Genomic DNA, 19,092 nt, shown 5'->3' on the forward strand with positions numbered 1-19,092 from the left:
GCCCCTCCAGGGTCTTGATGAACTACACACACACAGGAACGCACACACACACACACACGGACGCACACACACACGGACGCACACACACACGGACGCACACACACACGGACGCACACACACACACACACACACACAGACACGAACGCACACACACACACACACACACACATGAACGCACACGCACACAGAGAAGAGAAGAGAGGAGAGTAGGTTTACTTTAGATATATAGTCAGACAGACTAGACAGACGGACGGACGGACAAACAGACAGCCAGACAGCCAGACAGACAGCCAACCAGAGAGCCAGACAGGCAGACAGACAGACAGAAAGACAGACAGCCAACCAGAGAGCCAGACAGCCAGCCAGCCCCCCAGCCAGACAGCCAGACAGACAGACAGACCGCCAGACAGGCAGGCAGACAGACAGACAGACCGCCAGACAGACAGGCAGGCAGACAGACAGCCAGACAGACAGACAGCCCGCCCGCCCGCCCGCCCGCCAGACAACCCTAACCCTTACATTAATCAGGAAGGTCTTTGTTACGGGTGGTGGGGTCTTTTTCTGTTGGACCTGTGGTGTGTTGTTGTGTTGTCTTAATTATTTTGTTTCAGTGTGTCCCTCCTGCTGGAGCAATCAGTGAGATGCCTGGCAGCTGGGATCATCCATCAATTATTCAATCAAGTTCACCACACCTTACTCTATATAAGTTAGTTTGTTCTGTTCCTCAAGAGAGGTGGCAGCTCTCAATATTTGGTATATGATTTATGTTGCTGGCTATAGTTTTGTTTGATGCCTTGTTGTAACCTTTTTGTTGTTCTCTTTCATTTTCTTTTAGCCGGGTACAGAGTTCGAGAGGTAGGGCACTTAGTAAGATACCTGCAGGTATACATCTGTGTCCTACACCACACGTAGATCAACCACTGTATTAGTAACATCAGCTAGTGCGGCGACACTAACCCTTGTATTTTGTTAGGTGCTACGGCACCGGCTATGGGGGTTAGGCTAGGGGGTTAGTTCTGGGGTTGTTTTCTTTTATAGTTAGATTTAGTTTTCTGGGGCTTTTCCTTTAGTGGTCGCTGCATAGATCAGGGGGTTGGGTTCTGTGTTGTGTCTCGTCTCTGTACCGTGGGTTAAACAAATAAATTATTATTGTTTAACGGATGCCTGGTTGTCACTGGTCTACTTCATTTGCACGCTCACTGTCATATGTTATGCCGGCGGCCTCCTACCACCAGGGGGTAGGGCGTAACAGTCTTGCTGTTGAGCAGACAGACAGACAGACACCCAGCCAGACAGACAACCCTAACCCTTACATTGATGAGTTGAGCAGGTTGGAGACAGATAGACAGACAGACAGACAGACAGACAGGCAGGCAGGCAGGCAGGCAGACAGCCACCTACATTGATGAGGAAGGTCTTGCTGTTGAGCAGGTTGGAGACAGACAGACAGACAGCCAGCCAGACAGACAGACAGGCAGACAGGCAGACAGACAGACACACAGACAGCCAGACACAGCCACTTACATTGATGAGGAAGGTCTTGCTGTTGAGCAGGTTGGAGACAGACAGACAGACAGACAGACAGACACACACAGCCACTTACGTTGATGAGGAAGGTCTTGCTGTTGAGCAGGTTGGAGAACTGGTTGAGCGCCTGGCCCACCACGGCCCTGCGGTGTTCTGGGATGTCCAGCTTGCCCGTGATCATCACGTCGTTGGCGCTGTCCTTGGAGGGCAGGAAGAAGACCCGGTCTGTGTACGTCTTGTAGTCCAGGAAGGGGATCCGCGCCTCGCTCAGGTCGCTGGTGTGGTCCTCCATCTCTATCATGAGGTCTGGTTGGACGGCACCGCAACCACGGCAAACACGAAAACCATGACAACAACCACAACAACCATGGAAGACAACAACAGGAAGTGTTTAGTTTCAGGTCTATTGTTGTGTTCATTGGTGTATTATCTTTATTTTGTATTTTTATCTGTTTTATTTTAGCAACAACAACAATAACAACAACAGGAAGTGTTTAGTTTTAGGTCTATTGTTAATGTCTTTATTTTGTATTTTGATCTATTTTATTTTAGCCTATTATTCAGTTGTTAGTTTATGTTGTTGTTGTTGTTTTGTGGTCTGAGCTGCTGTAATGTTTCAATTACCCCTCTGGGATCAATAAAGTACCTATCTATCGAGAGAATGTGTGTGTGTGTGTGTGTGTGTGCGTGCGTGTGTGTGTGTGTGTGTGTGTGTACGTGTGTGTGTTCCTGTGTGTGTGTGTGTGTGTGTGTGTGTGTGTGTGTTCAGACCTGTGAACTCCTTCTTGCAGCGGTCCCGTACGCTCTCCTCCAGGTTCTCCAGCTGCTTCTCATACTCCCTCTCTGCCTGCTGGCTCTTCCTCCTACACACACACACACACACACACACACACACACACAGACACAGACACAGACACACAGACACAGACACAGACACAGACACAGACACACAGACACAGACACAGACACAGACACAGACACACAGACACAGACACAGACACAGACACAGACACAGACACACACACACACACACACACAGACACAGAGACGCACACACACACACACACACACAGACACAGAGACGCACACACACACACACACACACACACACAGACACACGCCACACACACACACACACACACACACACACACACAGACACACGCCACAGACACACACACACACACACACACACAGACAGTTTTGTTCAATACCCAGTACAGCAACTGACTACTTAATGAGAGGCGCATGCTGGGTGTTGTAGTTGCCTACCTGTAGCAGTGTGAGAGAGGTGCATGCTGAGAGATAGCAGTGAGAGAGGTGCATGCTGGGAGATAGCAGTGAGAGGGGTGCATGCTGGGAGGTGTAGTTGTTTACCTGTAGCAGTGTGAGGTGCATGCTGGGAGATAGCAGTGTGCGAGGTGCATGCTGGGAGATAGCAGTGTGTGAGGTGCATGCTGGGAGGTGTAGGTTACCTGTAGCAGTGAGAGAGGTGCATGCTGGGAGATAGCAGTGAGAGAGGTGCATGCTGGGAGGTGTAGTAGTTTACCTGTAGCAGTGTGAGAGGTGCATGCTGGGAGGTGTAGTTTACCTGTAGCAGTGTGAGAGAGGTGCATGCTGGGAGGTAGCAATGTGAGAGGTGCATGCTGGGAGGTAGCAGTGTGAGAGGTGCATGCTGGGAGGTAGCAGTGAGAGAGGTGCATGCTGGGAGGTAGCAGTGTGAGAGAGGTGCATGCTGGGAGGTGTAGCAGTGAGAGAGGTGCATGCTGGGAGGTGTAGCAGTGAGAGAGGTGCATGCTGGGAGGTGTAGGTTACCTGTAGCAGTAGACAGACACGGCGATGAAGAGCAGCATGGGGATGAGGACGGCAAGGATGATGATGGCCAGAGGAATCTCGTACTTCTGCTCATAGTAGACCGGCCCCACCACCCACTCTCCATTACCAAACTTTATCTGTAGGAGGGGGGGGGGAGGAGGGAAGGGGGGAGAGAGGAGGGAGGAGGGAGGGTAGGGAGCGAGGGAGGGAGGGAGTGGGGAGGGAGGGAGGGAGGGAGTGGGGAGGGAGGGAGGGAGTGGGGGTAGGAAGGGAGGGAAGGAGGGAGGGAGAAGGGAGGGAGTGGAGAGGGAAAGAGGAGGGAGTGGAGAGGGAGGGAGAGAGTGGAGAGGGAGGGAAGGAAGGAAGGAAGGAAGGAGGGAGGGGAGAGGGAGGGAGGGGGTGGAGAGGGAGGAGGGAGGAGGGAGGGAGAGGGAGAGAGGGAGGGAGGAGGGAGTGGAGAGGGAGGGAGACACATTGTGTCAGAGTGCTCATTAGTCAGAGCGGACGAAGGCTGCTGTCAAAACAAAACAAAAACATAAAGACACACAGATCCACTGATCTGTGAACAGATCTCCTTCAGAGAGCGTCTCCATGGAGACCAGGCCCCTCCCTCCCTCCATCAGACAGTGTCTCCATGGAGACCAAGCCCCTCCCTCCCTCCATCAGCAGTGTCTAGATTACAGTGTGACTGTCACCATCTTTATGTCATCCAGCAGGGCGTTGGTTCTGTGCCATCCTGAAGGCAGCAGTCCGACAGTACCAGCAACATGAAGAAAAGATACAGTGTTCAGAGGGCCGTGGAGATAATATTTGAAGAGAGTGAGCAACATAGTGAAGTTGAAGGGGGGGAGGATGTTTCAGATGAGGATAATGCAGAAATTAATTCAGAGTATTCTGATTCTGAAAGTGAATTTGGAGATGAGTTTCACTCTGAGCATGCAGCAGAAGGATCCCCACAGCCAGCCACTGGAAGAGCCCCACAGCCAGCCACTGGAAGAGCCCCACAGCCAGCCACTGCAGGAGCCCCACAGCCAGCCACTGCAGGAGCCCCACAGCCAGCCACTGGAAGAGCCCCGCAGCCAGCCACTGGAAGAGCCCCGCAGCCAGCCACTGGAAGAGCCCCACAGCCAGCCACTGGAAGAGCCCCACAGCCAGCCACTGGAAGAGCCCCACTGCCAGCCACTGGAAGAGCCCCACAGCCAGCCACTGGAAGAGCCCCGCAGCCAGCCACTGGAAGAGCCCCGCAGCCAGCCACTGCAGGAGCCCCACAGCCAGCCACTGCAGGAGCCCCACAGCCAGCCACTGCAGGAGCCCCACAGCCAGCCACTGCAGGAGCCCACACATATTTGTCCAAGAATGGCCAAATTGAATGGTCTTCATCCCATTAATTAATTAATTAATCCCCAATGAGAGAGCCCCCCCGCTCAGCTGCTAACATTATAAGGATGGTACCAGGGCCCACACGATTGGCAGTGACTCATGTTGATGATATCAAGTCATCCTTTGAGCTGCTGATTACTGATTCAATTCAGAAAATAATTCTTGATATGACCAACCTTGAGGGGAGACGTGTTTTCGGGGAGGAGTGGAAAGAAATGGACAACACACACTTACAGGCCTATTTTGGGATCCTCATCCTAGCAGGTGTCTATAGGTCAAGAGGGGAGTCGACTGAAAGTCTGTGGGATGTGGAGACAGGGAGAGCAATTTTTAGAGCCACAATGTCTCTGGAGAGCTTCAATATCTACTCGAGGGTCATCAGGTTTGATGACCGGGAATCAAGACCTGTTAGACGGCGTAGGGACAAGTTGGCTGCAATCCGCACGGTGTGGGACAAGTGGGTGGACCGGCTTCCACTTCTTTACAACCCTGGGCCCAATCTAACTGTGGATGAACGGCTTGTGGGGTTTAGAGGTCGTTGCCCCTTCAGGCAGTATATGCCCTCCAAACCAGCAAGGTACGGAATAAAAATCTGGGTTGCCTGTGATGCCGTTTCATCGTATGCATGGAACATGCAAATTTATACAGGGAAGCCAGAGGGAGGAGCCCCTGAGAGAAACCAGGGGACACGGGTGGTGTTGGATATGTCACAGGGCCTCAGTGGCCATAACATCACCTGTGATAATTTCTTTACATCCTACAGCCTGGTACAGGAACTTCTCAAACGAAAGGTGACAATGGTTGGAACAGTCCGAAAAAACAAGACGGAGCTCCCACCCCAGTTTCTAAATGTGAAGAACAGGCCAGTCCATTCCTCCAACTTTGTGTTTACAGCCAACACTACCCTGGTGTCTTACATACCAAAAAAGGGCAAGAATGTGATGCTCATGAGCACTCTACATAGGGATGGAAGAATCAGTGGCCGGGAGGACCGTAAGCCAGAGGTCATACTTGACTAAAACGCCACCAAAGGTGGAGTAGACAACCTGGAGGTTGAAGGCCCGCCACAGGCTCAGTTTCTACCCCTCAGCCGCCAGGCTGATAAATGACTCTGGCTTCCCCCTCCCCCCCGCCCCCAAGTCTGCCCAGGACTGAATATGCACTGGACTCACTGTAAAAACTCTGCACTGCACTTTATATTGCACTATCCAATGCACTGTTGTCTGTCCTGTGTTGTCCTGTTTTTTGACACGTGAAAAAAGTATAAACGCACTTACTGTAATGTCGAAGCAAATTCCTATATGTGTATGCATAATGGCAATAAACGTTATCTGAATCTGAATCTGAATCTGGACAAGCTGCTGGCCTGCTACAGCTGCCAAAGAAGAACTCTACGGTGGCCTCTCGTGATCTTCTTCAACATCCTGGATGTTTCAGCCTACAATGCATTTTCAATCTGGATGGCAGTCAACCCAGACTGGAACCAAAGGAAGCTCCAAAGACGACGTCTTTTCCTTGAGGAGCTAGGTATGGCACTGGTGACACCGCATATCCAAAGGAGACAACATATGCCCAGGACCCCAACTTCTCTAGCCATAGTGAGGAGGATTACAGATGCTCCACCTGCACAACCCACACAACCACAATCTCCAGTGCCTGAGGTAAGTGTCCTGTTGCGGTTGTTTGTGTGTGTGTGTGTGTGTGTGTGTGTGTGTGTGTGTCTGTGTTGATTCACTTGCTTAGTCAAATGTATTGATCGCTTTGGTAAACGCTTTGAAGTAAGGCGTCTGCTAAATGCCAACATTTTTAATGTAAATGTAAATATGTGTGTGTGTGTGTGTGTGTGTGTGTGTGTGTGTGTGTGTGTGTGTGTGTGTGTGTGTGTGTGAGTGATTTAGAGTATTAGGAGACGTGGTGGAAAAAAAATCCTGAACTAAGTCTTTTCATTATTCTAGACTGCAGCCCATGGCAAAAAGAGGAAGCGCTGCGAGGTGTGTGGACCCTCAAAGGACACAAAGACAGGGACCACATGCAGCAACTGCAAAAAGTACATTTGTTTTACACATACTGTCAAATGCTGTACTTCATGTGTTGTGTAGACAGACATGCCCATGCACACACAATTGTAACCAGTGTTATTTCAGTGACTAAAACAGTGTACATTCCACATGTTTTGTGTTTCAGCATTTGTAGCATTATTCTTGTTCATCACCTGTATTTTTTACAGCTTTGATTATAATGCTTTGAAAATCAATTGAGAATATAAGTTCAAAATAATAAACATCAATAAAAACATTGTTTCATTTACATTTTTCCTAGATAAGTATGATTTATGACAACCAAGTCTTTATTATAGTGGATTTTGTTTAGTGGAAGTTAGGAGCATCATGTGCGTAAAAACGCCTCTACTCATCATGCTGCCGTTCGGCCCCACCTATTCCCAGGGGTCTGACACTTTGAGGGTTATAATTAGGCACCTTCTGCTCCAGCCCCTCCAAAGGGCAGCCCCCTAGGTCCACCAGAACAAAATATACACTTTTGAATGTGAACACAGTACCTATTGTGCATTAATGGGTACAGTACCTGTTTGTGCCCACAGGAGGCGCTCTTTAATATTATGGGCTATTTTGGGGCTATCTTGCACCCTGAGCATACTCCCTTGTACGGGTCACCATTGGGACTAGGAGCACCGTGTCAGGAAAAGTGCTTTCAAAACCCCAATGATGTCCCGGGTCAACTTGACCCGAAGAGTACGAAAGGGTCCAAAAAGTGAACACCACACAAGGGTTAAGATGTCTTAATTAACCAAAATAAGACATTTTGTCTGTCAAGATGTCTTAAGTCGTCTTAAGACCTAACCTGAAGACATGCACTCATTCACTCACTTAAGACATGGAGCATAAGAGCCATATTTTCTGTGTCTTGAAGACAACTGAATATCAATGTCTTAAGACAGTCAGGCGATCTTGTTCCAATTGGAATAATTCAAGTATAATAATGAATTATCCTATTATATATTTTACATTATTAATTAGTTAATAATAATTCAATTGGTGTGTCCCAGGACAAAAAATGCATGTCATCACTGTAAAAAAAACATTTTGGATTTTAGTTCCTTTAACACATTTTTGTGAGTCAGGTCAACTAAATTTTGCCAAAAAGTTGAGACAACTAGACATGTTAAGTTTTAATCCATTCAACCTGTCTGTGAAATTAAAATAGTCCACTCAAATCAGAATGATGAGATCACTCAACTTGTCAAAAACGTTTCCGGTTGTTGCACATGCGCAGAACACTGCCCCTGCAAAATTCCGTTTGTCAACCTGTGCATCCAGCAGCCTTTCTCCACACCTGATTCTAATTAACAATTAGATGCTGCTGAATTCAGTCGTGGGTCGTGATGAACGTATGTGATGAAAGTATCAAAATTATCAAGAATATAACGAATATAAAGAATATCAGGAGTGCGAATTAAGGTGAGTTAATAATTTTATTTGTCAGAGTTTAATGTTCAATTGTGTAATAATTTTGCCGTTTGCCCCCTTGTTAACCTCAGCAGTGACATGATCTATGTAGCTAGCTAATATAGCTAACAAGTGAATTCAGTCGATGCAAGAGGGTTTCAGAAGCTTGATTTCGTTTGCTGAAATATGAGTTCATGTAGTATAATAATAATAATAATAATTCATTGTTTTTATATAGTGCGTTTCCGGGGCTCAAAGGTGTATAGGCTAGTTAGCACTCGCTTTTCTGACTGCGGTGAAAGAACGAATGTGCATCATGTTTAGTTAGTTAGCTAGTTAGTAACACCATCACTTGAATATGGCCCGTGTTAGTTTGCTAGAGAATTGGTTTTGTTTTCTGGAATATAACATTATGGCTTTTAGCTGGCTGAGTCAGGTGTAGCTAAAGTGTAATTGTGGGCTAGGTAGTTAGCTTGGTTTGTAGAAACGCCGAGTGACCGCATGTGTAGGGGTCCCACGCTGTACAGAGGCCCTGCTGAATAACCCTATCTCACCTTGTCCTAATGGCAGAAATGATGTATGAAATGAGGTATGTGAAGAAGTTAAGAAGAGCATGGAGATTGGCCACCCAACGTTTCCTTAACCTCTGCCTGTCTCTATTTGAACAAATGGTTTGTGGTTATCAGTGCTGTGTAAGGCGATCAACTTCTCTAGTATCGATTTAATTGAGTCGTCACTTTACAAGCGAGTTCGTTTAATCTCAACGAGACGTCCTTGATATCACTTCTTAAGATGATATGATCCAATCAAATATTAGGCACCACTACTGAACTGTTCATTAAGATAATATTTATTCAAGCACATCAGCAAGCAATATCATTTCCATGGAAAAGTGGTCTCATCTAGTTTCACCTCTGCAGGCCAGTCTCAGCTAGCCGTCAACAAGTTAACTGCAAGAGCTCCACCAGACCAGCCTCCCTCTCACCCCCGTACATAGTCCTTTATACAATTCATCAAACATTTTGGGCTGGGTGATGCCCCCCCCTCTATCTGGTAGTTTTCCAGAGTGTCAGCACAAATCCGTTGCAGCTGCAGAAAGTCTTCTCGTTAGCGTTGGCCTTCAATTCCTCTCTTGTGTGTTATCAGCAGTGTCCTGCTAGCGTCTCGTTCCCATGGTGATATCATACTTTGTATGAGCAGAGCATTGTGTCAGTGTCCTTATCAGAATGTCTTGTTATCAGAATGTCTTGTGAAAACACAACTATTGAAGTTACACAGTAATATTAGGATTTGATTTTGTAAGTTAAAGTATAGTATAGAAGAATAGACTTATCATTAATCATTAGTTATGAAAGTATAAAATCAGTACAGAAAAATAGAATATCATAACAGCAGGTATACAATGGTTGTTAGCACATAGGTAAAAAATAAGTAATTTATAGGCAGTTTGAATCATAAAACGTTCTTTTAGTCAGGAGCTTGTCTTCTTCTTGTCGCTCAAAAACAGAACCTCTCTTTTGGCTTTGCGTGACCTTCCTATTGTTCTCAACTGACCGCATTCACATATTATTTAAATGAGCACATAGTACATGATTTATCACTTCTAGTGATTTTAATACAAATTCCCAACAAATCCCCCCTTTGGTCATTAAAACAAAATTATGACCATTACAGAGAATTTGTAGCCAGAAAGGTGAGATGGGTCGTAGACCGCAAATGCCTTTATTTACACCATTCCTTCACAAAACTCCATAATTACAACATATCTTCAACTCCTGTATCATGATCCATCTCCTCACCCTCCAACAGTGACTGCTGCTGCTCAGCAATAAGCATTTGTAAGTGCATCTGTGTTCCAGCATCAACCTTGGTTAGGGCCGTAGTAATCAGTCGCTGTGCCAGGCCTCTAATGCAAGGGACAATGCAGCAGCCAAACAGGATCAGCACTGTGGCAGAGATGAGGAGGGCAGAGAGCATAGACATAGCCAGATTTTTCCATTTACCAAAAACAGATTCGAACCACTCTCCAATAACATTGTTAACTCCAGCGTTTGCATACACCTCTTTTAAACATCCTCATCACCATCTACCAAATGTGCCTCAGCACCAATAACATTAATTAGACCTGCACGGGCCACTATTCTTCCGTCATGCTTTGCGTCACCCCCCTTGTTACCCACACTGACCTTTCTTGGGGAGAGGCGGCCCCCTGTATGTCATCTATAGTCTGTACAGAGCATTTAGGTTTGTCTAGCTGGATTGAGACCAGCTGATGTTCTCTGGGGACATATCAATGGACTGCGCTTACATACCGCCTTTATCCAAAAGCGCTTCAATGGCTTCTCATTCACCAACACACACATTCACACACCAATGGTGGCAAGCTGCCATACAAGGCGCCGGCCCTGGGAGCAATTCGGGTTTCAGTGTCTTGCCCAAGGACACTCTGACATGTGGCCTGCCGGGGCTCGAACCGCCGATCTGCCAACCTTGCGATCATTAGATGGCGGCTCTACTACCTCCTGCATCACAGCCACCCCCTCCTGATTTAGCGGCTGCATCTGCAGCATAATTTCCTTTTTCTTCGTCTGTGTCGGCTTTCGAGCGTCCCTTCAGCGGTGCCTCTAATCTAAAAGCAGATATCTATGGGGTGAGCCCCCACCTTTCCAAACATGTCTGCTACAGGTTTACTGAAATTGCCTGGCAGTCACGCATTCTAAGGAAGCAAAACAAATTGCAAGGCATTTAGACAAGAAACTGTAAAGTGATGATTAGGCCCAATGGATCTCCTGAAACCTCCAAAGGGATTATGGTGAGAGAACAAATAATGACTGTGAAATACCTGAACAGACAATTGACTCAAATCTGAGTGGAAATACTTGAACAGACAATGACTGACAAAATGGGAATGGACAAGGATTATTCATTTCCACTAAACGATATAAATGATGATGAGTTTCGAGAAATGGGATCACTGGACTGTGTGGATTATAATCCAGCTGCACCTAAAAACTATGAAGAGTTTAACTTTGAAAACTTTTGACTTTACAGAGCACAAAATGTATGACATTGAGAACAACATCGACCACTTCTACAACAATAATAACATCGAACCACTTCTACAACAATAATAACCGTCTGCAACTGTGACTATTACACAGAGGAACAATTCAAAAGTAATATAATATTGGATGGTATTTTATCAACAATACACTTCAGCAGTAGAAGTCTTTATAGAAACTTTAAGAAAACGAATGACTATTTGAGACAGTTCACCAAGTTCAGCATCATTGCTGTATCGGAGACATGGCTCAGTAAAGAAAAAGAAGCCGATGTGGAACTTGAGGACTATGAACTATTTACCTCCAACAGAACAAACAAGAAAGGAGTAGGAGTTGCCTTGTATGTAAATAATGACTGTGACTGTAAAATAGTAAAACATATGTCAATAACAATAGAAAACATTATGGATTGTGTCACTGTAGAAATAAAATAAGGAGAACTCTAAGACCATAATAATACACTTTGTATATAGAACTCCAGGATCCTGTCTTGACACATTCAAAGATATGATGGTTGATATGTATGATAAACTAAATGACAGAAAGACGGTCTTTGTATGAGGGGACTTAAATATAGATTTGTTGAACCCAAATGAACACAAAAAAAAAAATGTTACAGACATCATGGACACAATGTACAGTATATGTGTATTTCCTACAATCTTAAAACCGACTAGAATAACAATTAACAGTGCTCCTTTAATAGATAACATTTTTACCAATGAAATTGGGAGTAAAATAGTAAGTAGAATGCTATTACCGTAAATAAACAGAGCTGCCTATCAAGACCCAACTAACAAATTATTCATAAACCCCTATGATCTCAAATTTAAAGAATTGGTGGACTTCAAAATGGCACAAGTAATTCTACAAAGTAAAAAATATATATATAAGATGCTTCCAGACTTTATCCAGAGGCTGTTCCAAGTTAGACAGACTAATTACGAACTCAGAGGAATATGTATATTTATGAAAACAAAGATCAAAACAAATGCAAAACATAGATGTATAACATTTAAAGGAGCCTACCCATGGAACACCGCCGAAAAGGAAATGAAAATGTGCAGCACACCAAAAGGACTAAAAAAATCACAAAAAATAAGATGATTAACAAGTATAAAAACAGAGGCCTAAACACAGCCCTTGTTTGGTATCCTTGAACCCCCCCGCCAACATGCGCAAGTAAAGTCCTGTTCACAAATGTTTCCCTGTCTTGACCATGCACTCATGAACATATTGCAGAAGTGCGTAGCATTAAGGCGTCCCACGTCGCCCCCCTTTCCCGTCCTGTTAAGGCAGTCGTAGGCTTTTTCTAAGTGTAAAGGGTGATGTCCCTCATATATCATGGGGCCTTTAGTTCTATTCATACCGGGGCAGTATGTTCTCCCCCTCGTCCCATCTCTACTGGAGAATTTGAACAATTATCAGGCTTGTAGGGGGAGAAACAGTGTACTCTCTCTTGGTTGTTTCAAGCAGACTAAACATGTTACCTTATAAATGGTGGATATTGTGTAGTTAACCCAGTTGTACCAAACATTTTAATTTGATTTGATTTGCTTCTCCATTTATCTCGAACATTTCAACCACAAAAACACACAAATCTTCAACAACAATAAACAAACCCCCAAAAATAAATAAAAATACAAATAAAATAAGATATAAATTGAAATAAAATATATCTTCCTCGACATGGAAGCAACAGTCGGCAATTGCCCTGTTCGATAAAAGACAGAAAGAAACAAAAGCCACCTGGTCCTGCCCCTTCCCCACAATATCATACCTTTACGCAATAGATTATCTATCAATATCTATAATAATATGGCTATCCACTATAGCTAACCAGGAACCAAATGTCCACAAAAATACCAGTTCACGTCATTCTCAAGCTCCTCCAACCTATATCCCTCCAAACCACTCAATAGTATTACTTGTTTTCATTGTTACATCAAGGCCATTCAAAATGGACACCCCACAAACTGAGATGCACCTGCCCCTGAGCGCTGCACAGACAACAGGCTGTTCTTCATTCAATTTCCCTCCTAGACTACAACCCCTATCTCTGCTCATGAACAAAACAATTTTAGTAAGTTGCCAGCGACCTTATTTTGTGTTACTTTAAACATGAATCGTGCAGCTCTGAATTTAACCAATTCTCAACATTTCAGAGTTTGACTTTTATTTTATTTTATTAATAATTGGTATGACCTCTATACCCAGCATGAAGTACAATTCTTATAGCTCTTTTTTGCAATGTGCATATCTTTTCTAGGTTGGTTTGTATTTCCCCAAACTTCAACACAATATGACAGATAGGGTACAATGAGTATGCAATATAGAGTGTATAGTGATTTCTGATTTAAGATGTATTTAATTTTACCCAGAAGTCCCAAGCTTCTCGCAATCTTTGTGCACAGATATTTTCACTTTGTTTCCAGCAGAGTTTGTGGTCTATTTAAGACACCCAAAAACTTGATTTCATATACTCTATTGATTTAGACATTTTCAATTTCCAGATGGAGGTCTGTATTTATATTGCAATTTCCAAATAGCATGAATTTGGTTTTATTCAGATTTAATGATAGCTTGTTTGTCTCAACCCAGCATTTTAATTTGTACAATTCCTTCTTTGCCACCTTTAAAAGCTGCTGCAGATCTTCCCCATAACATAACATATTTCTGTCATCTGCCAAGACAACCAATTCGACCCCTGTGGGCACCACAGGTAATATTTAAGCACCTTGATTTGTTCTGGCCTATTTGAACAAATTGCTGTCTATTACTAATATAGCTTTTAAGCCATTCAAGTGCGACCCCTCTGACACCATACCTGTCCTTTTTTTTTTTTTTAAAAAGTAGAATCTCATGATCTATTGTGTCGAATGCTTTTTTAAGGTCAATGAATATGCCCAATGCATATTTCTTTCTCTCTGTACAAGTTGTTATTTGCTTCTACTAGCTCCATTAATGCCATGGCAGTAGATCTAGCTGTTCTAAAACCATACTGACTATCCATTAGTAGTTGATGTTTTTCAATGAAATTGGCCAGTCTTTCATCATATAGTTTTTCTAACCCTAACCCTAACTGTTATAATAAGGATACCGGTCTGTAATTGGTGAAGAGGTGTTTATCTGTTGAAGGTTTGTTCATACATTTGTTTATTCTCATCTAATAATCTGGTATAAATATCTTTCTTACATATTCTCATAATACTAATTAGTTTGTTTTTTTGTATTTATTATATGTAACCCCTGCCTCCTTTGTTTCATGCTTTATACATACACTTTATAGAGTATACTTTTTCTTGTATGCATTTTGAATGCCCCTGGACATCCACAGATTTTCAGAATATTTATTCTTATTGCTACATTGTTTTAGTGGGCAGTTTTTGTCATATAGAACTTTAAATGTTTCTAGGAATAACCCATACGCTTTGTCCACATCTGATTCTTCATATATACTCTTCTAATTCCATTTTAATAACTCATTTCTAAAAGCAGATATGGATTCCTCAGTTCTACTGTCTTGTATGTCATTTCCTTTAACTCCCTCCTCTTTCTATAATTACATTCATAAAATGAAAAGACAGGCAGGTGTTCGCTAATATCATGGATTAATAGTCCACTTGTTGTGTTACTTTCCACATTTAATTGATGTCATGAAATGCTTCTCGGAACCCAAACCCCCCCCCCTGGGACCCCAGTAAACGTCACCATTGAGGTGCATGCTGAGCCGCCAGGAATTAGAAAATTGTATACATGTGGTGGGTCTGCTTTGGTACAGTGTGACAGGAGGCCACCCTGTACCCGGTTTACCTTCGACTCTGACAGCGTGTGAGGTGGTCAATATACCTCCCACGGTCTTGTCCACCACGTCGCCTGGGTCTAAAATAGGAGTCTGTTTTGCCGTTGTCTGCTTTCTCCGCAGCATTCAGTTCCTGTGAAGAGAAAACTCGATTGAGATTAGTTAAGAGTTTTGACATATATTCATTTTCATGGAGAGGGGGTTCAAGCCCCCTCCCTCTGTCTCTGTATCATGTCGGCCAACTTTCTTTTAATAGATTGGTTATCCCTCTCAACCTAACCCTAACCCTGTGACTACTGGGGGTGGTAGACTGAACCAAATCGATGCTTAATCCCCATTGCTGTCTCAATTGCAGCCATATGGACTTTTATTTTATTTTATATGTGACCCATTATCAAAGCGTATTATTGTAGGGAAACTAAACCGTGGTATGAATTCCTTTAAGAGGCACTTTATTACAGATGCGGCATCCTCCCGTTTACACGTATGCTTCAGGCCACCTTGACAATCTATCAATCACTCCCATGTCCGACGGCCTGTTTCTCCTCGGTCTCGTCGGTTTTTCTTTCTTCTGAATTAATTAAGGTCTTATATTATATCTGTGTGTATCTATCTTGTCGGTCCTCTATGTATTATGTCTTATATAATATATACTATGTATACTATATACTATGTCTTATGTGTTCTGCATTATCTGCTCATCTAGATAGTCATTCTACTGAAGGTTCACTGTATCGTGTGGCTATGCTGCCACCCTTATCATCAATATTATTATTGCCAACCAATACTAAACAAACTGAACAACTAAACAAAACCACCCTCACCCAATATGTCAATATCAGAACACACCAAAAATACTACTATTATACAACCCGTGAGACATACATCACCGTGCGTCAACAGAGACACTCCTAGTGAGCTTTTTTTTCCCTTTTTCTTTTTCTGCTGTCTGCGCTTCAATGGTGGGTCACACCCGCAGCACAACACTTCTTTAAACACCTTGAACGAGGCATAACATACAACTATCCCTTTTAATAGTAATAATTACAATAATAATAACAATTCCATCTATGATTTACATACAATATTACGTAACACCTTTGCATGAGTTTAGAATTATAAGGTTCTATCTCCGTTTAGGGTAATTCAGAGACACTCAGCGTCAAAGTTTTTACATTCCATTATGTTTTGTGAGATGGAACCTTTGTATTTTATGAATTACCCACTCAAAATGTCAACATTTTAAAAATACCACCACACATTAATAAACCACTCAATGGATCAGATTATGCAAAAAACTCAATTTTGACTAAAATGATGATAGAACCTTATAATCCTAACGCCACAATTATTTTAGCGCCCGCTGTGAGGGGAGGCACGCTAAATAGGACCTTCACCGGACTGCAGTCCTGCCGTGAACGCTACCCTATCCGCAATGTCCTACACTCCTCACTTGGTTTGCAAGGTATTTCAACCTTCGGGGCCTGGGCCTGATTACCCCTGGTTACCCCTGGGGCCTGGGCCTGCATGATTACCCCTGGATACCCCTGGGGCCTGGGCCTGATTACCCCTGGTTACCCCTGGGGCCTGGGCCTGCATGGTTACCCCTGGCTACCCCTTAATAGGACTATAGTGTCCTTTCCTGGGGCCTGGGCCTGTCTACCCCTGGTTACCCCTTAATTAATATGGACTTAGCTACTGTCCCTTCTTTAGACCTCGGCGGGTCTTATTACACGTTAATACAAGATGTGCTTAAATATCAGACAGTGGTGTTCAATAATGTATAGAATGTCAATTTAATTAATGATTATCCTTACTTTTGACGGATCTTCAAAAACACAGATCAGAATGGGTTTGACGATTCCAGGACCCAGCACTTCCACCTAGAATACTATTGTCTACCTAAGCAGATTTCATTAAATGGCTCTGCTCACCTCTTTTGTCTTGGTACCGTGGAAGTGCTCAGTCCGAATCCAGCCTCGCCCACTCCTCCTTGCATCCCGTTGAAGATCACGTCGGGGTCACCAATTTTGTAAGGCGATCAACTTCTCTAGTATCGATTTAATTGAGTCGTCACTTTACAAGCGAGTTCGTTTAATCTCAACGAGACGTCCTTGATATCACTTCTTAAGATGATATGATCCAATCAAATATTAGGCACCACTACTGAACTGTTCATTAAGATAATATTTATTCAAGCACATCAGCAAGCAATATCATTTCCATGGAAAAGTGGTCTCATCTAGTTTCACCTCTGCAGGCCCGTCTCAGCTAGCCGTCAACAAGTTAACTGCAAGAGCTCCACCAGACCAGCCTCCCTCTCACCCCCGTACATAGTCCTTTATACAATTCATCAAACATTTTGGGCTGGGTGATGCCCCCCCCTCTATCTGGTAGTTTTCCAGAGTGTCAGCACAAATCCGTTGCAGCTGCAGAAAGTCTTCTCGTTAGCGTTGGCCTTCAATTCCTCTCTTGTGTGTTATCAGCAGTGTCCTGCTAGCGTCTCGTTCCCATGGTGATATCATACTTTGTATGAGCAGAGCATTGTGTCAGTGTCCTTATCAGAATGTCTTGTTATCAGAATGTCTTGTGAAAACACAACTATTGAAGTTACACAGTAATATTAGGATTTGATTTTGTAAGTTAAAGTATAGTATAGAAGAATAGACTTATCATTAATCATTAGTTATGAAAGTATAAAATCAGTACAGAAAAATAGAATATCATAACAGCAGGTATACAATGGTTGTTAGCACATAGGTAAAAAATAAGTAATTTATAGGCAGTTTGAATCATAAAACGTTCTTTTAGTCAGGAGCTTGTCTTCTTCTTGTCGCTCAAAAACAGAACCTCTCTTTTGGCTTTGCGTGACCTTCCTATTGTTCTCAACTGACCGCATTCACATATTATTTAAATGAGCACATAGTACATGATTTATCACTTCTAGTGATTTTAATACAAATTCCCAACAGCTGACAGGATTGGTTTAAGTGTGGGTTGTGGTTAGGGGGAGTAGTTGACCTACTGTTTCCATAACCTTTTGACCCTCTCTAAGGTCATCTCCCATCACTGTGTGGGTCTGTTCAGTAGACCACTTAGTCCAGACCTGCACTATGTCAGCTGCACTGGGAGGGTCAAATTCAACTGTCTGTCCACAGTCATCTATCTAAAGTGCCCTAGCTTTTTGAGCAGGGTGAAAGTCAGTAAGAGGCGATCTATCAGAATAGTCAATAATGAGGCTTTGGGGTCAAAGACTTGGGGTCACTCAAAGATTTTGAATCATCCGTAGATTGATTTAAACTAGTTGGCTACAGTATCTCTGGTATTAGCTTGAGACGCTGAACTCTATTTCCATATCTCTGACTCTCAGGGTAGGACATCCCTAAAGCTAAAATCTATTTTATTGACGATTCAGATGTAGTTTTCGGTACTCTGTGCCTAAGAGGTGATTGGCTGGCTGTCTTTTAGGATCGACTGTCATTGGCTGTGTAATCTGACTGACACTTCTGTCTTCCCTCCCTCCCTCTCCAAGGTGTGTCCTGAGGACCAGTTAGAGGTGTGGGCGTGGTTGGCCACGTAGCCATGGCGACGTCTCTGTGGGAGACCGTGTCCCTCCCCCCCTTCAGACTACTGCTGCTGTTCATCTCCCTGCCTCTCTGTCTGGGCCAGCAGCCATTACTCCACTCTGACAGCCCTCCCACACCCCCGCCGGAGTGTACCAGGAAGGAGCATCCCGTAGTCCCTTACCAAGGTGAGCACATTCACCCTGCACCTATCACCATGCCCAACGGTACATTTTCTGTTATTCACTCCTATCTCCTCTGAGGTTTCTGCCACCTCATGCGCTTCACTCACTCTTTCCTCAGTCACAGCGATTGTGGTTTTGCCCTAAAAAAAAACGGAACAAAAGGAAATTTTGTCCAATTGCAAAATGTCCAATTGCTGATTCAATTTGCCACTCTCGTTGTTTTTCCTTAGCAAAATGCTGTCTTTTCTTTGTATCTCTCTCTCTATCCATCTCTCTCTCTCTCTCTCTCTCTCTTA

The 19,092-nt window shown here is 43.8% G+C and overlaps 2 protein-coding genes across 2 annotated transcripts in view; one reads left to right on the forward strand and one right to left on the reverse strand.

Moving 5' to 3' along the window:
• The window catches only part of LOC308153717 (plexin-B2-like), a gene marked incomplete at its 5' end in the record, with an annotated part of 20,087 nt that extends 15,917 nt beyond the window's left edge, over positions 1–4,170 (reverse strand). The window contains 4 exons of the mRNA XM_080526910.1: positions 1,604–1,833; positions 2,299–2,390; positions 3,341–3,477; positions 4,036–4,170. Of these exons, the coding sequence (XP_080383036.1) occupies positions 1,604–1,833; positions 2,299–2,390; positions 3,341–3,477; positions 4,036–4,170 (594 nt within the window). The remainder of the gene's footprint in view (positions 1–1,603; positions 1,834–2,298; positions 2,391–3,340; positions 3,478–4,035) is intronic.
• Positions 4,171–5,061: 891 nt separating this feature from the next.
• The window catches only part of LOC308153728 (semaphorin-5B-like), a gene marked incomplete at both ends in the record, with an annotated part of 49,090 nt that continues 35,059 nt past the window's right edge, over positions 5,062–19,092 (forward strand). The window contains 2 exons of the mRNA XM_080526921.1: positions 5,062–5,297; positions 18,603–18,799. Coding sequence (XP_080383047.1) covers positions 5,062–5,297; positions 18,603–18,799 — 433 coding nt within the window. The remainder of the gene's footprint in view (positions 5,298–18,602; positions 18,800–19,092) is intronic.

Source organism: Nansenia antarctica (assembly GCF_963989245.1).
Source record: "Nansenia antarctica genome assembly, chromosome: 1".
Taxonomy (NCBI): domain Eukaryota; kingdom Metazoa; phylum Chordata; class Actinopteri; order Argentiniformes; family Microstomatidae; genus Nansenia; species Nansenia antarctica.